This window comes from Achroia grisella, unplaced genomic scaffold (genome assembly GCF_030625045.1).
Source record: "Achroia grisella isolate CSIRO2021 unplaced genomic scaffold, CSIRO_AGI_Agris_v1 utg1086, whole genome shotgun sequence".
In the NCBI taxonomy this organism is placed as follows: Eukaryota; Metazoa; Arthropoda; class Insecta; order Lepidoptera; family Pyralidae; genus Achroia; species Achroia grisella.
Window position 1 is genome coordinate 1,680,792 of NW_026712572.1, and position 26,601 is coordinate 1,707,392.

General features: G+C 33.1%; 1 protein-coding gene across 6 annotated transcripts in view; it reads left to right on the forward strand.

Moving 5' to 3' along the window:
• The window catches only part of LOC131842651 (homeobox protein homothorax), a 375,683-nt gene that overhangs the window by 13,946 nt on the left and 335,136 nt on the right, over window positions 1-26,601 (forward strand). For all 6 annotated transcript variants that reach the window (XM_059191223.1, XM_059191246.1, XM_059191238.1 and 3 more), the window contains exons 2-3: window positions 17,237-17,409; window positions 22,835-22,976. In XM_059191223.1, the coding sequence (XP_059047206.1) occupies window positions 17,237-17,409; window positions 22,835-22,976 (315 nt within the window). The remainder of the gene's footprint in view (window positions 1-17,236; window positions 17,410-22,834; window positions 22,977-26,601) is intronic.

Here is a 26,601-nt window from a genome sequence, read left to right on the forward strand (position 1 = left end):
AGGGTATATAGTTAAAAATCAATACAATATATAGATAGATCTTAGAAGAACAAAAACTTCCGTAGGTGTAAATGTAACTTATTGATATAAAAATGTTGCCAATAATTAAAATGATTAACCGTTTGTATTAGTTACTACATATTGGGTGTAAATAAATGAATATTAAATTTTAAGTCATAAACAAAATATATACTTTTTAAATTGCATATCAAAAACGATTATTACAGCAACAGAACGAATAAAAATATGGTACGTAGGTGTTTATATGTTTCCTAAATACGAGGGTGTGAGTCAGACCATTCAGAATACGATTCCTTGTGTCCACAGAGTGTAAAAAGGCAACTGTTATTATATGTAGAATTGGCCATAGATTATAGAACGCCACGACATATTTACGAGAGAACACTACATTATATGAGAGAGAAGGTAAATTAATGCGCGGATATACTATTTTGAATGTCGTTAGAGTGATTTCGATGTGAATTTAGACAAATTACTTAGGTGAATACGGAAATGTACACGTGATAAATTAGACTTCAAAATATAGTTTATCTAAACCGTTGCTGATGAAAAATTACCTTCACCGGTGGAGCAAGATAAAGCAACGACATTAGCAGATAGCAGAGTACATAGAAGGACTTAAAAATTAAATATCTTAAAGGATTCCCGTGTAAGTAATAAAATTTAATTTAGTATCTGCTCTTAATAAAAAAAGACAGGGCCGTCGCGTCGCGTCGCGCCGTCCGAAGGAAATCGTTATCTTAACGAGCGCATATTTACGTGAAATCTGAGAGTATAGAATACAGTCGCCTAAAGGGCAGCAGACGATAAGGGTGCACCGCTATCGCAGCCGGTTCATGTGCCAGCTATTGACCTCACTGTTTACATTCCAACATCAATACGATTCCATATTACGCAGAAATTACGACAAAGTTCAACTTGTTTCAATTTGTAAATCTAATCAAGGGTCCACGGGGTTAATATTCTCTTTAAATTAATTTTAAGATGTTTATGTTATTGTAATTAAATCAATTAAGATTACCGCCCCGATAACGGTCCAACGAGTCAGCTGATGCGCTCTCTGTTCTAAAGATGTTTGTTGTTTTAAAGAGTTCAAATTAAAAATGGAATGGCTGCTAAAACTTTCATCCGCGGCCTTAAAACAAGTGTTAACGTTTCCCCTTCGATACTTTCCGAACGATAAATCTGCTCGCGAATCGACCGAATCCGTACGTTGAACATCGCTCACGCGTTCTATTTTTAAAAGGCCCGAAGAAAAACACTCTAGCTCACAGAATGAATATTGAAATGTTTTACGCTTCAAAGTCGAATGCGACTATTGCAGCTGGCAGACTCAACCTTCGAAATTCGAAATTAGAACTGGCCCTACGAAATCTGATTTCAAATATAGAACAGTGAAGAGTTGGCCGTAATTAAGGTGGCGCGGAGTGGATGGAAGTTGGGACTTGGGACGGTTGCGTTGGCTCGATCGGTTTATTGACACGTGTTAGTGTTGTCGCGTCACACGTGTTGGTGAGGCGTCGGTGTTGGAGCGCTGTGTCCCCATGCGGATGAGCAAATGGAATAATGGACGTCTGGGCCCGCATCCGGCGCGGGAGTCGGATACAACTCTTGCAGCGCTCTGGATACAATTTTTCAATTAAATCGACCAGACAGAAGATCCCTAATAGGTGTCGTTAAGAAGTCGTGTGCCCGATTTTCGAAGTGTCCCCGTAACGAGGCCGTTTTATTAGTATTTATGGTCGTGAAACAAACGCATGGAGCATTCTTTGGGCTCTTACGCTCCGAGTATCATGAATGAAACGAATTTATGACTAGCGCCCGCCATAACGTTATACTGCTGATAAATTTAAGCGGTCACTGTCACTGCAATAGATGTATGTTTGGCGGGTACGTCTCAATTCTGCCGCATTATAGGTGTAATATATAAAGATTTTTCTAAGTTTTACGGTCGTATTACGTACGGGTTGAACGCCGCAGTAAAATTTGATACGAGCGTTGCGGACGGTCTAACGATGCCTGATTTACCACTATCAATTTAAAAAATACATAAAAACACACCTGAATGATTGCTACCTAACTCGCTTTGATGTTCCACTTTTTAGTGCCAAATTCTTACAGTATTTTAAAAAGAAGTATCTACATAATATATCTACCGATTCCCTAAAATTATCCCTATTATATATGTACGTAGTATGTATAGGTTAACAATATATGTATAACATAACACATCACATCATTTTTAATCTATTTATATATTGTATAATGTTCTGTAATTGTACATATAATTGTTTAAGAGCTCGAAGTGTAATATATAAACATTCACGTATATATGTATGTAAGTATGTATTTAATTATAGGAGCCAATAGAATATCAGCGCTGCAGACTTATCTGTAGCTTCATACTGAGTTGGTTGCCTCTTCATCATTGCGACACATAGAGCCACCTCCATTTTTATTTTATTTTGTAATATTATATTTCTGTATTATTTAATTTGTAAACTTTATTTCTATTTATAAAATGTATCTCATGTATGCTATGTGTTTGTAATTGTTGAATAAAGAACTTATCTATCTATCTATCTATCTAAAATATAACAATGATTACATTGCTCATTATGTTATTATTATTAGGCGTTTTGTACTATTCAAATATTCACTTTTACCAATCGCTTCTGGTATCCACCCTATAGACATGTGAATGCTTTGCCAGATGACGGAGTAAAGAGATAGCGTTATAGGTGAAGGGCGCGTTAGAAAGGGACGGGAGAGGTTAAGGGTGGTGGTTCATCATGTCCCACCCCGTGTCGAGTACAAGTGACGGTCTGTCTTCCCCAACCGTCTGGGTTCGAAAACCTCGTCCCATTTTAGCGTTTCCTTTATGTACTTATATAAACTCGACTGTTTTGGAATTCTCCGTCGGACAGTTTGTACAGCGCCCGTAAATTACGAGGAAGAATTTAGTCTCTGGTAATATTTGGACATCTTGCATTTTGTATAGTTAATTCTTTTTACTTCTCGGAATCGACCTACGCTAATCTTGAGACCGCAACTCGTAAAAAATGATAACCCACGGGTGTTTTTTAAGCAAAATTTAAATAACTGAAGCGATTAATATCGGCTCGGGTTAATTAACGCGAGGGGTCCATGCCTCATCAAGGTTTGACGGCATGACTTATGCCTAAAACCCACGACAATGCGTAACCGACCGTCAAAATTTAATCACATTGTATTCTGAATATAAACAACAAATGCACGAAACCATACGGCTCGCAAAAACCGGCCGTTCGAAAAGAACTTATTACACGGCGAAGATTCCCATCGACAAAAAACCACAAGAATGTCATTTAAAAAAATTAAAACGTACGATGCTTATTTTTTCTTTATGCCAACACAAATGGACTAAAGGTTATCTCGGGGAAAAAAGGCGGGACAGAGCGATTCCATTTTTAAAACGTATCATTTAATTTTGGAACCGGCTCTCAAAACGTCAAAAGGTAGTTATTACGTATTTTGTGGGCAGCGCGAGGTGCGCGCGCATAGATTAACGATACTATTCTCGAGTTGAGAGTTTCAAACTTTTCACCCATTAACCTGTATCAGTCATCAGTCCATGATTGACATAATTTAATTTTTTCCATCGCCTCGCTGTGAGCTATTCATTGAATAATTGCATTCTGACTTTATAATTTGTAGAGGTGTCAATGTGATCATTACAGAATTTTAATTACGCACCCTTCATACGTGACGGAATGTACTGGTTGTGACCTAAAAATTTATGGGAAAATACTTTTTTATTCATGTTGTGTATCGACAAAGACTATAAAGGACAGTAGATCTTAACTCGTGGTGTTTAAAGGTCAAAGTTCTATTGATAGAGTTCTGTGGGCCCGCAAGCGAAGTTAGTGCGGCCTGGCCACATGTAATGTGACAACCGCCTACAACAGATGACGTAAGCATGTTCCCGAAGTGTGTCATGGTGGCGTGTGACCACTCGGGGTTTTGATTGATAGTGAAGTCCAAAGCAGTCTCTATCTAAGTATATATCGACTGAAATAGACTTCTGCATGAAGTTGTCTAAGCGGGCACCTCTATGTTACCTGGAAGATATGTTTTGGTTGAAGTATGTAGTGAAATCACAGTATATAGAGATATGATATCTTAGCCCTCGATGGAGTGTATATTTTTCATTATTTGAATATTACCTTGTTTTGTTTGTAATAATATAAAATTGCAGTCGTGTCGTATCAACATTTAAAGAACATGATGGAAGATCGTGGAAAGTGGCAGCACCACCGACAAGAGCGTCGCAAAAAAATATCAATGAATGAATTTTCAATAAAAAAGCTACAGTAATCGCGAAGTTTGAGAATGTACACAACGGTTTATAAAACATACCAGAGACAAGGGTTTTCTTTTTTATAAACATGAACCGTTACAGGTAACTTGTTCATGTTACGTTCAAAACTTGTCGAAGTGTAAATGTAACGGGATGGCGTAGGCCACACTGATATATTAAAATAAATAACGCTTTACGATTGATGAGAACATGGAAATAATATGTAAAATTACGGATTTTGTACGTCTAAAATAATTATCAACATTATTTATATCAAAACAATTAGTCAATTTTAGTGAAGTTTCGAATGACAAATTACAATATTAGAGATACATATAGGTAGACCTTAATATAACGTCTTAAGAATTATATTCCATAGAGACAATATTCAAATTGTTACGTCGAAAAAGTTTCCGAGAATCGACGAATTAGAATGAGTCTGTGGTTTTTGAAATATAAAATTCGAAATTTAAAAATCATTTAATAGGATGGCGACTAAGTGAATACCTACATACCTACGTTATGTCAGATATCGATTACAAGACTTAAAAAAAAAAACATTCCCGCTATTTTATTATCTTCGACGTTCGTGTTAGTGCTGTTTTATTTTGTAATACCTATTTTAGGTCTATTAGTATCGCAGTAATTTGCTTATAGCCACAAACTTTCGTTGGTTTGTTATCGTTCTGCCATCGCAATGCGTGCGGCTCGCCGAATTAAAAACACTTATTAATGGACGCCATTTTGGAAATATCCGAATTTGTATTAACTTTTTAAAACATTTGTTTATGTATATTTTAGATTTTTAATACTAAGAATAATAATTAATTACAAACTATATTTACGACAATATTACAAATAATTAATAATATCTATAAATTCGTTTTAAAATTAGATTGTTTTTACTTTTATCGCCATAGTTATTTGGCGTCTCTCCTTTGTTTTTTTTTTAATATTTTAATTACGCACCTCTGACATATTGCCCATTAGTCCTTGATCAATAAAAAAACGTTTTACTGTGAGTTCTTGTTAGATTTATATGAAATCCACACAGGCACGTCTACAAGCTATTTATAATACACTTCACAGTGTCCTCCATTGTTTCGAATCTGTACTAATAAAAATACCTAACTCCGGCGCCATTTTCATATTGAGCTAATATAAACAATCTCCTTCGAAGAGTAATCTCAATCACACTTTATTACAAACTCGATATGGTTTAAAATCATTTGAAATGAACTTCAAACGCACTAAAGCTTTTGGCTGTGAGGCTCAACGTCAATTCATAAGTTTTCGAAACAAAGAATTATAATATACATCTATATGTTTTAGGTTGAGTGAATGTTATGTTGGCAAAGGAATATCCATTTACAGCCATTATAAAGTGAGCGAGTAATGGGCAATAGAATTAGTACTAACATAATGCCAAGGAATAATATTTATACAGCCAAAATTGTAATCACCTATAAATTAAGGCGACATACACAAGATATCACTGTTAAAATTGCGTTACAATTATTTGAGCTTTATGTCGTAGCAATAAGGTGGTAAATCGGGTATCACTAATAGTTTTATAGTCGATTATGATTTGCAGCGATTTTACGACAACGATTAAATCGCGACTCGCGGTTTATTGTTAATTAACTTATCGTTGTTTCTGCTAATGCAAATGGAGTAAGTTTACTACCATTATGAGAAAGTAATTTGAAAATTGACTTCTTTATGGCTGTACGAGAACGTTTTAAGCTCCTTTGCCTAAACTCTTCTAGTTCATGAGTGGGACCATAGACAAGAAAAGTGAAGATATTCTATAATGAAGCGAAAATTACGCAATGCCTTTTCTATACCTGCGTTTTGCCAACATTTAAAATTTTTTTTCTTTATGTAATCAGTATGACAAACAAACTGACCGCCTCCTGATGGTAAGTGGTAATAATCGTCTACATATATATATATATATATTAGACTTTTTGCTATTGCAATACCTTGTGCTGGTGGTCACTCTATTCTCCCAAATTTGAATTTAAAATGAATACATGAAAAGAATACGAGCTGAGTTTCTTGTCAGTTCTTCTCATCTCGAAATCATTCAGAACTGATGTTAGATTTGACATTTCATAAGAGTCTGTAATAGACCTACATGAATAAATATATTTTGAATTTGAATTTAATTTAATATACATATATATCTATATATATTACTATGTACCTTATATGTACAACACTTATCATGGTATGATATATACTATCTGTTTATCATATTCCTAATAATATATAATATATATAATAATATATAAGCCCTCAGCTACCGTATGTAATCTGCAGTTTAAACTGTAGTATTATTTTTGGCTTTACTATTATTAAGCCGTTGTGGCCTAGTGGTTTACTACCCGGATTTACACCTAAAAGGTCGTGAGTTCAAATTTGATAGACACTAAACAAACATTGTATATAGTTTTTTCTGACTCTCCGGTGATGGTAAACAGTAATAAACTAAGAATTAAGTTAAATTAAATAAACTAATATGAGAAGCAGTGGTATGTTCGCCACGCTAGATTCAAACACGAGAATACCCTGTAGGCAGGCGAACCTTGACAGTTGACAAGATCTGATTGATTACCTCAACCGGGATAATATGTAAAAAAGAGATTGTTAAATAAGAGAAAGGCATAGAAAAACCATAAGAATTCCTATTAAAGAGAGAACAGAAGATTTTAAATTTCTACATGAGTATTTCAAGTAAGAGATAGAGACAGAGAAAATAAAGAATCAATACTAAATAGTCTTTTTTATTATCTCTTGATTTATATTAGCTCATGAAAAATTAAAAATAGGATTACACGAAGAAATAATAAGGATTATAGACATCTTGAAGACCCACATGGAACAAAGGCGAGATTTTTGTACATACAAAAGGTATCCAGTTAGTCATGTTGATAAAACCCACCGGACGGGACAAAAGGATCCAGTTAGACATGTTGGTAAAACCCACAGGACGGGACAGAGGCGAGTTTTTGTACATACATAAGGGATCCAGTTAGCCATCTTGCTGAAACCCACAGGACGGAACAGAGGCGAGTTTTTGTACATTGTTTATATAGATAATGTACTTACGTGTTGTAAGTAGTGGTTGTATGGCGATTGTTGTTATCACGTTATCATTAGCTTTAATACTATACGATTAGGTATTTCAGGGTATCCGTATGTTTATACAACACTATAAATGGGAAAGTGAGTTTGTCTGTATGTTAAATTTTGACTAAAAAACGGCTGAATCGGTCTTGATGAGGTTTGACGTGCAAATATCGATAGACTACCTCTTATTAAGAATAGACAGATTTTGTATATTATTATATATATTGAATACTAGCTGACCCGCGCAACTTCGTCTGCGTTTCATTTCACCATCTTTTACAATATTTTTCATTGCATCTCTGCTCCTATTGGTCGTAGCGTAATTATATATATAGCCCTCCTAGCCATCCTCAACAAATGGATTATCCAATACAAATATAATTTTTCAATTAGAACAAAGTAGTTCCTGAGGTTAGCGCGTATATATATATATATATATATATATATATATATATATATATAAATATTTATATATTACATTATTCAAACAAATAGAAAATACTAAGATTCACTTCTAAAGAAACAATTTAAAATCATGTTTCGAATAATTTTTAAAAAGATATATGAATTTAAATAACTATTTTAACTTGTAAATAAATAATTTAAAATTCATATTTCATATATCTTATTGTCTTTTTATAGGGATGGGACAATTGAATAAATCAAATAAAGAATTCGATATTATATATAGATACTTATTTAAATATTTATAATTTAATTTAGTGTTTTAAAGACATAGTGATCTATCAACGCACAGCCTAAACCACTGGACGGATCGGGCTGAAATTTGGCATGCAGGTAGATCTTATGACGTAGGCATCCGCTAAGAAAGGATTTTGATTAATTCTACCCCTAAGGGGATAAAATAGGGGATGAAAGTTTGTATGAAACTTTGTCAATTTTTAACCGATCGCACTGAGACTTTGCATGCACAAAGCTACTATGACGTAGGCATCTCTTAAGAAAGAATTTTGATAAATTCCACCCCTAAGGGGATAATTTAACGCGAGCGAAGCCGCGGGCAAAATCTAGTTGTTTATATAAGAACACAAGTAACAGAATGCAATATTGTGGAATAAGATGTAATTAACAGTTTTCTTGTTTCTCATACATAATATGTATGGTTAGTATCACGCAAAAGTATCACTGCGATCGTAGTATGATATTAAAACAATTATAACTCGAGACATACATAATGAAGTCGTATGCGAGATTACACTTTTTGTTAGTGCACTAGTGATGTGAATTATAAAGATCTGTCGATTGATTAAAGATTGTTAGGCTCAGGAAATTCTATATACATACATAATTTTGAAATGATGAATGTTTTTTTTTGTAAAAATTATTAGGTTCAGAACATTTTACATACATATATGTTATTTTTAATGATTTTTGTTTTGTATTCACGGCGGAGATAGTGACAATAAATAATAAATAATTGTTTAAATTAAGCCACAATCATGTACAGGTGTAAATTCATTTTTTGTAAACAATATGTTGTGATTGTATGAGCTGTGAACTGAACTAGGCACGAGGCCTGTACTCAGTGTCTCAGTAGACCAGTACTCACCCCCCGGTTGTGCGAGGTAATATGTAAAAGTAATCTTATTAATATTATAAACGTTTATTACACGCAAAAACAACTGAACGGATTTTAATGAAATTCTACACGGATTTTAAAGAATGAATTAAAACTAAACAATAATCATTACATTTAACACCAACACAACGCCATCTGGTCTCAAATTAAGCAGCCAGCAGCCCTTGTTCTGTGGGTACTAGACAGCTGATACACATATTTATAAATATATTTTTTTTAAATACATATCTAATATACGTAAATAACAACCAACCTGATACAAACAATCATATTCGTAAATGCAAATGTTTGCAACGTCCGAGGAATTGAACACCCCACCACCAGTAAGTAAGCTGGTATTAAACCGCTCAACCGAGGTCGTCAATGTACTACGTTCATATGCAATTATTGTGCAGTTTATTTCAATATTTTTTATAGGTATATATTAGTTACATATTTCCGTTTCATTATTATACGTCATCGATAATTCGATTACATTTTTTATTCAGCAAAACATTAATCAAACGGTAGAAATAATCGTTTTATTTTATGATTAATTACATTGTGTATAATGATGAGTTATTATTTAATTATAACAGTCCAGTTTATTGCTATTAATAATCATTAATGATTGGTATGGACACTTTAGTTTTATGGTCGAATATCCACGGTTCTCGGATATAGCACTTCCCACCACTAGCGCTCGCGTGTCAGTTGAACTTTGTTTTTGGTAAATATACCACGTGCCAAGCCATTAAAGAAGAAAAAAAGTGTCAGTGTATTTTGGCGGGCTTTTTTAGATTACAGTGGTGGCAAACAAGCATACGGCCTAACTGATGGTAGACGGTTACCGTAGCCTATGGATGCCTGAAACACTAGAGTTGTCACGTGTGCGAAGCTCGTTAAGAAACCTTAATATACCCTACTTGACCCCTGCTGTAGTTGCTTGAGAAAACCTCTGAAACACTAAAATCTAAATGGTCTTGGACAGTACCATTTAGGTACCAGCGTGTGGAAATAATACATATATATACAAATAATAATAATAATAATATAATAATAATAATCTCAGGACAATTCACACAGCGCCATCTAGTCCCAAGTTAAGCTCGCTAAAGCTTGTGTTATGGGTACTAGACAACTGATGCAAATACATAGATTTTTTTTTTTCGTAAATACATACATATTATACATAGAAAATACCCAGACCGATACAAACAATCATACTCGTGAATACAAATGTTTGTGCCGTGCGAGGAATCGAACCCGCGACCATTGGACATAAAGCGGTGTGCTGGACCGCTATACCACCAAGGTCGTCAATACATAAAGATTGTAAACATTTAAAAATCTCAAATTCAAATTGAAATTAAAAAATCATTTATTCATTTAGAACGTTTTAGTTGCTTATGATCGTCAAATTTTTTAAATTATGTTTTTTATATCTAGGTACCTATATTGAACTGTTTCTTTGTTATCTCACAAACGATTTTCTTAATTTAACAAAAAGGGGCAAAGGATAATGTTTATAACAATAACTGGTAATGTTTGTAAGAGGTATTACTCTAAAATTTTAAATTTTGTGTGCAATTTCTCTGCCATATTGCCTCCGTCTACATACTTGGGGTACTGTACTGGTACAGTCCGCGTCGTAAACTGTTTTATTCCGTCGATAAGCCCTCGATCTCGCCACTAAAACTATAACAATGAATCTACCATCCGCCATTATAGTAAAGTGACGCTTTATATCGCGGCGAGTGTACAGTGTGCAATAAAAAAAAATATATATAAATCTTTATTGCACCTTTAAAAAAATACATAGTATGTAGGTACAAAAGGCGGTTTTATCGCTTAAGCAAGACAAGACAAGACAACCTTTGGATAGAGAAGAAAAGACAGAAGCTGGTGGATGAATGAATAAAATAGAGGAATGAATAAACATAAATAATAATAGTAATATATAATATATATAATATATATAATAAATAATACAATAAATTCATTCATTCCAAATTTAAATTTTATTTTAAATTTAAAACATTTAAAATAATAATACTTTATAAATATAATAATTTAAAAATAAAATCATAAAATTCAAATTTGGAACGTCGATTTTGTTTTGTTTTCTTTATATATATATATTTCTTCGCTTCTTTCCGAACATTCTATGGAGTCACTATTAAATTCATTCTAAACATTTTTTAATTCAATAATACAACTTAAACATTGCAATATTCTTCCAGCAAACACATAACAGACATATACAATAAATATTTGAAAAAAATATAATATGTTATTTTTATGGCCTTCAGATGATAACTAGATGATGTTTATGATGAGTATATATATAGGTATACAGGTAATTATGGATACCTTGGGTAGACCGTGTCATGTTAGTACCTAATATAAAAAAAATAACGTATGAATTTGTATTAAATTAATAAAATGTATTTGTATGAAAGATTAATAATTATAATAAGGGGCTTCGCACGGGTATAACGTACATGTATTAAGTATACATATAAACCTTCCTTTGAATCACTCTATCTGTTGCTAAAACTGCATTAAAATCTATTTCATAGTATAAAAGATATAAGCGAACAGATATTGGAAGCAAATATTTTTTTATACTATATAAAGATTATACATATTTATACAGTATTTGTTTTTCGTATTTATATTATTTACATAGCAATTAAAAATGAGTAAAACTATTATAAAAAATCAAGTGTTATTTTTTAATATTAATAAATGAATTAACTAGTAACAGATATATTTGGACATTTTTTCGTGTAGAATTAATTTTTTGTATATATTTTTTATATATTTACACAGTAATCTCAATTGAGTAGAATAACCAAGAAACTAAATAGTTAATTTAATAACTAAATTTAATAATAGTGTTACTATTCTTTCATAATTAACTAAATTAATAAAAAACAATAATAGAATTATTTGCACGTTTGTGCTGTCTGTACTCTTTATATCGTTTAGTTATGGCATTTTCATAGCATTAAAGAAACCGTAATGTGATAGCCCATATAGCTTATTTACATACTGTTGCAACGGCAGGGATTTCATCATTTTTGAAATAGGCATACTATTTAGAATATAATATTCAACATCTAATATATAAACAATTCTTGTTTTTAAATTCTGTATATTTTTTTTATTAATATAATTCTTTATGACACTAAATTCTTAAAAATCTAATTCTGAATTATATTTATTTAAAAGAGCAACACACAAGTTTTTTACTCATTCTTCTTGTGATGAGTCTGCGTTCCGAATGTGTGGTAGGACAAAAAAAAATATGACTTTAAAAGTGCTTGTATTAAGTTTATTTAAATAGAGAATATTTCTATTTCTATTTTATTGATTATGAATAGATACATTTATATAATAATAACCCTAAAATTTAGACAGTGCCATCTAGTCTCAAGCTGAGCTGAGCTACTGTTATGGTCAGATACTAGATAGCTGATAGATATTGTTTTTTCTAAATACATAGAACACATCCAGACTAATGCAAACATTCTCACTCATGAATATAAATGTTTGTACCGTCCGATCGAACCCGCGACCATCGGATATCAAGCGGGATACTAAACCGTTAAACCACCGAGACCGTATTAGATATTTATTTTTATTGTTTCAGTTTACATTCACAGTGATGTGTAGAATTGAAGTTTTTTTTATCAAAGTTAATCTGTTAATCGGTTTAATCTTATCAGTAGTCACCAGCAGACCTGACGCTGTAACTGTTGATTAGATTAACTAAGAACGCACCAAGTTAGTATTATACCTGATGGTATTTTTTTAACTCATCACTAGTTCCACGACCCGGCTTCACTCGGGTGATTATATCTTTCTTAGTACATTTTGACTTAATATACATAAATTCTTCTAGCCGACCTGCGCAAGATTCGCTATAATAATAAATCTCAAGCACAGATAATATAATATTACTCAAGTAAGTGTCCTGCAGACACACTTACTTGACATTTATATATTTCGCATTTCACATAATATCTTTTTAAATTATAGCCTATATGTTATTCTGATGTATAAGCTATATTACTGTTAAGTTTCATCAAAATCCCTTCAGTAGTTTTTGCGTAAAAGCCTAACATACATCCATTTATCTGTCCATGCATACTCATAAACTTTCACGTTTATAACATTAGTATGAAATCAATTTTTTGCCAGTTCTTCTCAATTGAATCTGTATAGTGAACAGGACAATAACAAAATAAGACATTAATACAAAAACTTGACGTTCATAAACAGCTAAAATGTCCTATATGAAATGGTAAAACATGTTATCATGGATATCACATGATAACGTGATGTCCATTGTGCTGTTCATGTATAATATATAGGTTAGTTTTGACACTTTGGCCGGCAGTATTCTCATTCAAATATGTAAAAAAACATACATTTATTCATTCAAATAAAAGAATTTTATTTGATACATTATCGTATGATTAATTTTACAAACTGACAAATAACTCGATATTCAACTTCTTATATGAAATTAATTACGTTTAAATACACTCCAAAATGGCCGAATCTTGTTTTAATCCACAACTCTACTCGATCAACTTGCTTTTAATACTTATGAGTAGTTTAAAAAGAGAACAAAATGTTTCGTTTAATTTGTAGACAGAGCAGGTGCAATGTTTCCCGCGTAAATGTCCCGCCATTTTGAGTCTATGCAACTTAAGGAATATTTTCATTATGTTTTGTTATATTATGTTTAATACGCCATCTGCCAATTATTGTTGCTTGTAATTACTCGGAGGTCTAGCGGTCGAGAACATCGCTTTACGTCCGATGATCGCGGGTTCGATTCCTCGCACGGCACAACCTTTTGTATTCATGAGTATGATTGTTTGTATCGGTCTGGGTGTTTTCTATATGTATGTACCTATTTCCGAAAAAAATCTATATATTTGTATCAGTTATCTAGTACCCATAACACAAGCTGTAGCTAGCTTAACTTAGGTCTACATGGCGCTGTGTGAATTGTCCTGAGATTATTATTACTCTGTTTATTTCGTAAATTCAGAGTAATATCTAAGTACATATATAGAGTGTACTTTTTCTCTATTTACGATTCATCTATATTATTTTACTTATCTATGGCTTAGGTAAAAATGACATCTGTAAATTTAATTAGGCATTACATAAGTATATCAAAATCTTTAAAAACATAATTACACATTTAAACATGTACTGGTATAGTTTTTTTCTTATTAATACTTCATGACTCCTTTCAGAATCGTTTTAAGCGGGTTTTATTATATGTATGTAGTATAATTACATTTTCCATATACAGCCTTATGATTGTTGGTTCCGACCATGCCCTGACATTTTATTTTTTAATTCATAGACAAAGAAAAATGTTGATCAGAATGCGAAGACATTTCAGTCTTACATCTTTTATTTTTAAATTAACAATCTTTCATTAATGGTTTATAAATCAAAATTATAGCTGTTTATTCAATTAAGTATTTATTTACGATTATCCTCTTAAGAATTGAGCAAATAATCACTGCGTTTTAACAACATTGTCTCTAATAGCAATATGAGTATTAAGTATTTTTTTTTATTTACTTACAGACAAAGATCATCAAATATACTGCCATAAATAAACGAACAATTTAAGCATTTCAAGCAGCAGTTTTAAATTTAAACGTTTCTTCAGCTTCGTAATTTGGGTACATCCAGAGCTGGTCATATACAGGTGCCTTAATGACAGGGTATATCGATCTGCTAAAACGCCCAGTCACCGTATTTGATGGCACACCCGGCTGCCAATGTACCTATTATTATACAGGACGTACATCTATAAATATACAGGGCGTTTGTTTGCCTACGTAGTACTATTATTTATTACGACGTGAGACCAACATCATTTTTTACCGACTTCAAAAATAGATGGTTCTATAGACATTCTTTTTGTAAGCATGAGAGAGAGATAAGTAAATCTCCTTTAGGTATATTTATAAATACTTTTTTTTACAAATTGTATCAATGGATATTGATTTAATATGACAATTATTCCAGATGTAGGTACAAATATTAAATTAACAAAAAAGAAACTTAAATGACACTAGAACGATCTCTTTTTTATATGAAAAAATATTTTTTAAAGAATGTATGTGTAAATACTTTTCATTATTCTTAAAAATAAAAAAGTAATAGTTTTTATTATATACAGGAAGGCAAAGGAAAAAAAACCTCATACAGCCTAATGTTATTTATAATTTTAAACAAAATATTAATAAGGAATACAAATACCGCATATGAGAAGTCATATAATATAGACATTGTAAACGTCTTCATGAATAAACATGTCTTTTTCTCTATTGTTGCTTTCCGCGTGGGTGGGGCCATTTTGGATTCTATTCCGTTGTAATAAAGGTGACGTGAGGTTGGATAGGTCAAGTCAGTCACAGATCAAACAGTTAACATTTGACATGCAAAGAATTGATGGAATTTTCTAGAAAAATATATTTGTTTAAATTATATGTCATTTGACATACCAAATTAATATGAGAGGTGACGGTAGTCGCGCTCCATATATATATATCGTAGGTAGCAAATAATCATACGGCCCACCTGATGGTAAACGGTTACCGTAGCCTATATATGCCTGAAACACACAGAGGTGCTCATGCTCGTTGCCGACCCTTAAAAAACCTTAATATACCCTTCTTGAAAAACCCCACGCCGTAGTTTTGCGAGAAAACCTCGGCAGGTAGTTCATTCCACAATCTAAGTGTACGCGGGAGGAAGCTCCTCTGAAACCGCACTGAAATATTAAATATATCTTGCATTAATCAGCTAATGTAATTCTAAATGAATATTACAATAATATAAAAAAGAGGTTACTTGACCTGTGCCATTAAAAGTTAATTTTAAAGCAGACGTCTTCAACAGTTTGTACTGAAATTTTTTATTTAGGAATTTTTTAACTATGTCCTAACCATACCATTCAAAGTTAATTTTAAAACAGATATCTTCAAAAGTTTATGCTGATTTTAATTATTTAGAATTTTTTTACCTTTGACCTAACCGTACCACGTATGTACCAAAAGTAAATTTTAAAGCAGAAATCCTCAACAGTTAGAGATAAATTTTTTTATATTAGTTTTTCTATTATAATGGTTTCACTCCTCATCTATAAATATAAATTAAAACAGTCATAACATACAGTTTTAATTGCGTGTATATATTATACATAATTGCCATAAAACAATGAGCTAGGGCCCGTCAAACGTTTCAAAACTAAGAGTCTTTGAAAACGGCTTAAAAGCAGTTAATTGAAGGCCAATGTTGATCCGAGATAGTCATCGCGATGACTTAAGTATTTTCAATGAATATTCACTGTTTAATACTTAAGTTTTAGGGCTCTGTAGTCTGTATAAGTAAACCTTTTATATGGAGACTAGTAACGGCTGTTAAGGAAGCGAAAACTGTTACTAGTTGCGTACTAAACCGTAGTTTAATAATTAAGACCGGTTAAGTACAAGTAACGCCGGTTAAAAATGGTAATATATGGTCAGTGAGTGCGTTTTATTACAGCGTTTCTTCTTCTTTCTTATTTCTATTTTTATAAATGATATTTTTTTTGTGATTATAAATAGTATATGTCTCAAGAATTAGGCTTCAAAATAATCATAAATGTTTTTTAAAATCAGATTGTTAATGCGTTTAAAAATCTGAGATTTATTGTTATTAGTAAAAATCTTAAAACCATATTAAATATATGTATTCATCAAAATTTACTTACCTGTATAATACACATATAAATATACGGAACACTCATTTTATTAATACAGACTTACATTAAATAGATTTTTTGCTGTAGTGTTTTAAATGTGGTATTGAGGGTTTCGGGTTTTATTAATCCCTTTGGGGATTAATCGTAATGCTTTTGAGGGGTTTAAGAGTAAAAAATAGGGTTGTACGGGTAGTACAACATTACTTTCTATAGGTCTTCGAGATGCTTTAAAAATGAGATAGAAACTTGAATATAAGCTATGATAGTAGACACTATGTCATAACACATTCTACAAAACAAACATACATACAAAAAATTTAATTCACTTTTTATTATAGAAAATTTTCATATATTTGTTTCTCACTTCCAGTACGACGAAACCCTCCACGGTGGGGGATACATGGAGGGAGGCGCGATGTACCACGAGCACAGACTGACGCACCCCCACCTCCCTCCGGTGCACTACCCCCCGCCCGCGGCGCCCGCGCACGCGCTCCCCGGCGAGCCCCTAGTCCACAAGAGAGACAAGGATGCCATATACGGGTGAGTTTGGTGGTAACGTGTGATTTTAATACTATGGATAATATCCCCTCCGATCGATCTCCGTCCCCTTCGATCGATCCCCCACATCTTTCGATCGACCCCCCTTCCAGTTCAAACGTGTATCGGAATTACGACGCCCTGAGCCGAGGTTCGAACCCCTAGCAGTCCCTTACAGTAAAGTCGTATCCATCAGACGGGAGTTGAGGGAGGTCTTCAGCCGCATAAGTCTTGTGGATTTAGAGTGCCATCTGCACTCGCCCCTTATCGTCTGTTGAAGCTGTAAAGGCCAGCTAACAGCATTAGAGTAGTCCGAAAAAAAGCCTTCTACGATAGGATTGTGGACTGTATATATAACAAAATATATACAATGTATCTACATAGAAACAGCATATAAATGAATAATTATAAAGGCCGGCAACGCACTTGCAATTCCTCTGGTGTTGCGGGTGCTCATTGGTTGGTTGGCTCGGTAATCACTTACCATCAGGTGAGCCGCATGCTGATTTGCACAGGGGTGTGCTATGAAAACGGCTTGAGCGATTTTCATGAAATTTTATATGAGTATTCGGTGGAACTTGGAATCGGCTACTATCTATTTTTCATATCCCTAAGTAATATGGGTTGTCCACACTTAAAAATTTTTTTTTTTGGAACAAAATATTTTTTATATTTTTATAATGTGGCATTAAAATACATACAACCCTAAATTTTCATCCTTCTAGCAACAACCCCTATTCTTTAATAGCGATTTTAATTTATATTTTATATCGCAAAACAACGTTTGCAGGCTCCGCTAATACCTATACCTATATATAAATTGAATGAATGATAGTATGTTGAAATTCAAAAACATGATCAACGCCTTAATCGTACTATGCTACCAGATTATCACCATACGTCACGCCTTATCAGATAATCCTGTGTTATCATTTAGCGATACCACTCCATAATGACTGGGTGGTAAATGGTGAACTGTGATCACAATTTATACTTATCGATTACGTAATTTCAGTATAAGCCCGTCGTGGAATAGTAGTTTATTACAGAATTTCGTACAAGAGGTCGTGAGTACGAATCTGGCGGACGCATTTACAATATTACTGATGGCCTCGGTGGTCTAGCGGCTTAGCACGCCGCCTTACTTCCGATGGTCGCAGGTTCGATTACTCGCACGGTGCAAACATTTGTATTAATGAATATAATTGTTTGTTTGTATTATTTTATTGTATCTATGTATAATATGTATATATTTACAAAAAAATCTAATTATTAATATAGTTGTCTAATACCCATAACACAAGCTCTACTTACCGTGGGACTAGATGGCGCTGTGTTAATTGTCCAGGGTTATTTATTTTGTTTATAATAAGGATTTCGCCTGATCCTACATTCTGAGCTGAAGTTGTTTGTATTTATCCCTTTATTGTGAGATATCCAAGATATGTATCATGAGGCGCAACGTTTAGCACTTAAGCATCCATTTGCCGCAATCTCAGGGTTATCAGATCAAAACTTGACAAGAAACTTGAAAGAGCTTCTGTTTGTTGTGTGGTGACAGTGCGAGCGTATCGCGATTAACAAACGCTACCGCTTATGAATTATGGAACAGATTCTTAACCCTTAATTCCTTACTAATATTATAAATATGAAAGTACGGATGTTTGTTACGCTTTCACGCAAAAACTACTGAACCGATCATCATGATATTCTATACAAATATTTTTGATTCAATGCGAGCGAAACCGCAGATAAAAACTAGTAATATTATAAACGCGAGAGATTGTGAGTATGTATGTTTTTTCTTTTTCACATAAACTACTGAACGGATTTCGATGAAACTTTTCAGTAATACAGCTTATACATTAAAATAACGTAGGCTATAAATTACACGCGTGTGAAATCGTTGGCACAGCTATAAATTACATAAAAAACACAAGCAATAATTTAGACAGATTAAAAAACAATCAAAGTGGAGCACAACTCAGCATATCGCTGGATAACATAGTTAGTAATAACATAAATATTTTATAAAATTCAATATTTATTGCATTAAATTGTTGTTATATAAAATACTATAGTAATTGACAACTAACCAATTATAACTTAATTATGAAATGCAATATAAACACACTTTTTTACATTGCACTGAATAAAATATTTTTCTTTCTTTCTTTCTTACACACGTTTATTATCAATTATACTTTCAATGAACTATAATTTTATATTATTTAACAGATTATAGTTTGTTACAATAGTAAATAATTCAACTAAAACAGCGAGTTAGTTAGTATTACTTATTTATTATATTCTTTAATAACATTTTATATATATTCTTTAATATACCAGATAAATTACAGGAATTATAGTTGAATACTCAATATTTATTGCATTCCATAATATTACAATGAAAGATGTTTATAATTCGTTTTCGATCATTATGGACCCTGTTAGGGCACGCAAACATAACATTATTATTATTATCATAACTAGTTATAACATATAATGTAATATTATTCATCCAGTTATATATTGTAATATACATTAATTAAATGTTACATAAAAACTAAAATACATCATTCAAATAATCACTTACATTATAATATTGTTTTTTAAATAGTAAATCCTTTAAGTATTTTATAAATAGGCTATTCTTATTTAAAGTTCTTATAGAAGTCAAATTCAAATTCAAATTCAAAATATCTTTATTCATGTAGGTCTATTACAGACTCTTATGATATGTCAAATCTACCGTCAGTTCGGAATGATATCGAGATGAGAAGAACTGACAAGAAACTCTGCTCGTATTCTTTTTTTTTAATAGTGGAACATGTTTATGATAAATACAGTTATTAAAATTCAAATTTGGGAGAATAGAGTGACCACCAGCATATACTATCGCAAAGAACAAAAAATTTAATCAGTGTTCACAACCTGAACAGACCAGTCCCCACAAGCAACACCCGTTCACGAGTATGACGTATGAGCCAGCCATCATTGTACTCAACCATATTTGAGGGAGCACATCGACCCGGCCCACCACGCCCCCAATATATATATATATATATATAAATATATATAGTTGTCAGAGTAATAGAGTAGAAAAGGCGGAATTGGCGCGTATGCAATCTTTTCCAGACAATCTTTAGGTAGAGAAGAAAAGACAAAATGCTATCTAGGCTAAACATTTCGGATTCCTTCTATATATGTATATCATCTCCTTATGTAATGACGCATGATTTACAAATAAAGAATCTTGAATCTTGAAAAAGTGGTAGGTGGCGGTAGAATAAAAATAGTAGTGTTTTTTCTGTTGAAAGCGTGTGTGTTCTAAATAGTAAAGTAAATACAGTACATTGCTTTGCGTATTTTTTTTACAATCTTGCCATAGATAAAAGAAAGAGAAGCAAAAGAGTGAAGAGCAAAATAATCATACAAAAGAAAGCCAATTTCGAAATATCATTAGTTCAATTTATCTACTATTTAAGATGTTTACAGTATTCCTGTAGGTTGCTGATGATTAAAACACCTTTGCTGGACCAAAACTAATTATATTTATATTATACAATAACTTAATTACACTGAGCAACGTATAGCGTCTGTTAGACAATATCGTGGAAGCAAGTTAGTTAAAAAGGTATTCAATGGTGCCACCCTCTCGCACTCGTGCAATGGTATTACCATAGACATAAACATAAAATGATTATTTGTTGCTAGCAACATTTTCTTCTTAATCCTTCTTAGATTGAATGTATTACGAACTGAAGAGTAATAAACATCCATCCATACTCATAAACTTTCGCATTTATAATAATCTCAGGACAATTCACACAGCGCCATCTAGACCCAAGTTAAGCTAGCTAAAGCTTGTGTTATGGGTACTAGACAACTGATACATATACATAGATATTTTTGTAGATACATACATATTATACATAGAAAACACCCAGACAGATATAAACAATTATACTCATGAATATAAATGTTTGTGCCGTGTAAGGAATCGAACCCACAACCATCGGACGTTGTTCTAGACCGCTAGACCACCGAGGTCGTCATTTATAATATTATAAGTAAGAGTACATGTTTACAAAAATTTCTTATTGCAGGTAAATATATTTACTAAACCTATAGCATAAGGCGTTCCGCTAACAGTGGAGCCCTACACTGTCCGCGTACTAGAACTATAAAACTGATGGTATCTGGGTCACGTCCCCACAATCGGGATCTGATCAGATCCGTGCATAAAGGTCGCCACTCTCTCAATTACCCTATTTAGTTTTATAATATACGTTGGAAATGTGGCAAAGGCACACATTATTATGTTCGACATACAGCTGTAGGATATCTCTATCAAGTTATTGAACAGTTTTTTTTTTGTAATAATTTACTTCTATAGCGATTACTTCGATAGTGATTCCCATAATTAATGGCGAAGCGTTTTAAGTACAAAATAATCAGAAGAAGAAGTATACTATAGAATATATGTATCTTCTTCTTTGTCGGTTCCTCAAGACTGAGGGTCGTGACCACCAGGAATGCTCCTTCCAACCAATACTCTCCAGGCATTTCTATCTCCAGGCATTTGTATATTTTGTTTGACTGCTTCTCGTACAGGATCAGTCCAACGTGCAGGTGCCCTACCTCTGCCCCTTCTACCGTCCACGTGGCCTAACATTATATTTTTTTCCAAATTATCTGGTTTTCGGCGGGCCACGTGACCGAAAAAGGTTGGCAGACCCTGGAAGCACACAGTAGAGAGACGGGTTCTGATACCCAGTTGTTCTAAAACAGATGCTAAGTGCGGCGCTCCGTCCATGATATTCCTAACATTATATTGTTCATATTCCTTATATATGTATAGAAACAGGTAATTAGTCAAAATCGACCTTATGACTTTGTAAATTAGTATACATTTTGTGCGGAATGCGATCATTTTTAATCAGGGAATTAATGAAAATATTATACTTAACATGAAATGTAAAATATTAGAGGTAGTAATAAGTCGTCTCACATAGGTTGAATACAATTTTTTTAAATAAGTAACCCTGAACAAAGTGAACAATTCACACAGCGCAAGGTAAGCAGAGCTAGTGTTATGAGTACTCGATAACGGGTATAAGTACTTACGTACATTTTTTTTTATATATATCCATAGAAATTAGGTGTTAAATAGGAATCGAACAAGCATCCATCGGAAATAAAGTCGTGTGCTAAACTACTTTGTTTTTGAATACTGGATTTTTTTTTAATTTACTAACAGTGCTTGCTATAGTGCGTTTTAAGGTTGTTAATATTGGTAGCTATTATTATATTAATAATTAAAATCTAAGGAATCGAACCCGCGACAATTCGATGCAAAGCGGGAATGCTGAACCGCTATACCACCGGGGCCGTGAAGTTGTTAATATATAGTACTGTGTTCCAGGCATCCGCTGTTCCCCCTGCTGGCTCTGATCTTCGAGAAGTGCGAGCTGGCGACGTGTACGCCGAGGGACCCTGGGGTGGCAGGCGGGGATGTGTGCTCCTCAGAATCCTTCAATGAAGATATCGCAGTTTTCAGTAAACAGGTAATTAATGAAAATTAACCCTATTCCCATTATATATAAGTTTGAATTTTGCGCGAGATGTAAAAATTTTAAAATAGGTAATTAACGAAAGGCAACCCTAGTTACATATTCCTTAGTTTGAATTTTACGCGGGATGTGAAAATTTTTAAAATAGTAATTAACGATAATCAACCCTATTAATTTGTTCATTAGTTTCAAATTTGCGCGGTAGATGATTAGTTGGTACTCAACATATACTCAGGTTTTAGTTTTTGATTTTATTTTATTTAAATTGATTCAGCTGTTTTCATGTGAAACGGTAGACAGTACAGACATATGAACACGTTTCCATTTATAATATATAATAACGTTTAGAAATGCAAGTATCTAAAATCGTTCAAAATTTTTATTAAAAAAAAAAGTATAATCTAAGTGCTAAAGACGCGCTGCCATACCAAACATTCAGCTCTTTAATCGGCCTCTTTAAATAATTCCAATCGACAAACCGCGATTAACTAAAACCAATTCGAAAAGAGCCCGAAAAATCCGGCGCGGTCGTAATAAAAATCCATACTTTCCCAATTCCATTCCATACACAAAACCCATTCAACGCCACACGAAAATTACACTCGAAAGAGAGAATGCCGGACGGAATAACTTTGTACGGACGCACCTGCTTCCATTGCCCATCAAAATTAAAAAGGAAAAAAAGCGCGCGAACTCATTCGGATATTAAAATGTCGCGCACAACATGGCGGCTCGTAAATCAGTAGTAGCAATTTCTTCAGTATAATGCTTTAATAACTATAAAGCGTAATTAGTAACGGGAAATTCTGCGTCGATTGGATTGTGGTTTGTCGATTATTTACGCGTTTTACCGTCTCGCTATTTGCTCTGCATTATGTATTCGACTGGAGCCAGATTGATTGTTTATAGGAAAATTCGATGGCATTGCAAATGAACTAGTATTATCAGTAGGTAATAATTGATTTGACGCGTTTTTATTAATTTTCTGTTCAGCGATAACAAGACAATGTATTGTACATAAGATACTTTGTCATTATACGTACGTTTATCTAAATGTACATTAATTAATTTATATAGATACACGTGTAAATTATTGATATTACTATAGCCAATTAACTAAAGTAAAGTAAGAACGTTAAATATTCGAGGAGATTAGTTCGTATTGAAGACGAGAGATAAGAATAGTTGCTTTTACAAAATATAATCTGTCAGCTGGCGGGCTGCACAAAAAATGTCCCTTTTGCTAAAACTATGCAGCGGTTCTTGGAAGGCTAGGTAGGTTCACCCATAAAAAAAAAGATGGTTGGTGATAATATACAAACGAGTTCATTTAATACAAGAAAGTATCATCAAAATTGTCTTTAAACCAACATTTCATTACGTCGTTCCCGGTAATAACATGACAAGGCGAATCGACATAGTAACACCTATTATTTGGACAACAAAAAAGACATCATAAATGGAGCCATTTTATAACAATTCACTCGTAAAACAGGTAATCTGGATACAAACCGACAATCAAGGGCCTTGTAATTTATTTTACAAATTTATATAACCGCAATTTCTTTGTGGGTTTTCTTTTTTAACACAATAGACACAATGAGCGTTGACATGCTGCGGTGGTATGCAATTTAAAAAGAAACACTTTACGTCTTTGGCACGTCACAAAACTTGGTATAACAAAATATTGGTTAGTGAAATTGCCGGAAATGGGTACTCCGATATTCCAACGGAATGAAATTCCCCTGTAGAAATGTTTTATTAACGTTATTGATACGTTATCAGTCAAAGACTTCATATTATGGTAATTATTGAAATTAAACTTTATTTATAGGCGCAATATTGTAAGTGGTCGCGACCTGAGAGACCCGACTCAGATAACTCAGAATAGATAGATAACTTGTTAGTGTCATGGAACTGACCACTCTCTTATTTATATGCCACATTTACATTGACTTAGGTTTATGACATAATATATTAATAATAAATATTACAATCTAAACACAAGCATTCAAACTTACATTTCTATGTTTGAATTATAAAATCACCGGTTGACAGGTAACCGATAGTGTTATAAAAATTATCGCTGCAGATTACATAGTAAAATGTCACATTTATCATGTGTTTGGACATGTAACTCGTACAGACGCTAATCGGTTTGTTTTAATTACTCCAATAAAACGTTTATCGGTAGCAGTAGCACGTGAAATCGCCGCAAAAAGAGATAAAAATTAGGCCCTCCCGCTCTAACACTGTTAATAAGTGACGTCCATAATTCATCGCCACACGAAATAAATCATAAACGGTAAAGTGTTTATTTTCAACGTACTTAATATGTTATAAATTTATTTAAGTGGCATGCGGTACGATTGTGGAGTGAGTGATTGATATAGTGCTCTCTCTGTGGCGAATGATCGGTTTAGTTGTGATACTGTCATCCTTTACTGTCATCGATACAAGCGGTGCGTCACTGGACGCCGCGTAGTGATGCGATCGAGTGACTCGTCCGAGTAATCGAGTGCGTTGACACACGATGAATTAGTTCGCTATTTTACTGCCCTTAATGGTATTTAGCATTTTTATATCGAAACATTAATAGCCGAGATTGTTGCACTTTGTCGAGAAATTCTGATATCAGGCAGCAATGTTGGACATACGTATTTATATGTCCCACACGATGTTATGTTCGATTCTTCTACAGTCTGTTATATTATATCTTCTATAATTAAAGATATAATAGCGTGACGAATCTAATTAGACGATTGCTAAAGTATGACAATTCTAACATTTTTTACAATAACGGCTTTGTAATTTATAATTGAAGTAAAATCAACCGAGATATTAAAAGTATATATAATATTTTAACGAGTGTAACAAGAGAAAAGGAAAAAAGTAATCTCAATTATGTTTAATTATATATAGCATGAAATTGTAAGCTATAACGGAGTAGAAAAAGGTAATAATTGCAAGAATGTTAATTGAAGACCGTTGCGGGAGTAGATGGTGTCAGTATCTGCTGACGTTTTTGTTTGTGACGACTATTGTAATGACTTTTATGTTCCCGTACACGTTGGCATTACAAACATTACATTACACGGTTGTCCAGATATGACAAACTACATATTTGCTGATGGATCCACTACTAATCATGAATTTAACTTTTTGCTAACCGAACACTAAAAATTTCTCATCATTAGAGTGCTTCCTACGTTTGCATTCCTTGTAGTTTCTACACCGTTCCTGTTTCACTCCATTGACGTCACTTTGTAATAATATATGCAGTAAATGGTCTAGTTAACTAACTTTTAGCAATTATATGAAATTGCTTCATTCCGTATACAAGTGCAATATTCCATATCTGCTGCGTGTACGATGCAATGAACTGAACTCGTGATCACGTTACGGTATTATGCTCGTTGCACTCTTTTTAGAGCAGTTCACACAAAATAGATCTTCTCACAGTCATTAAGAACTGATAACTTAACCAACCACACTTATGTATGATTGTAATTATTTTCTTGATTGGATTCATATTTACATGCAATAAAACCATTCGCGCGCTTGATGAAACTACCAGAAGCCAATGAACTTTGATATTTATTCAGTTTAATGTCTGTAA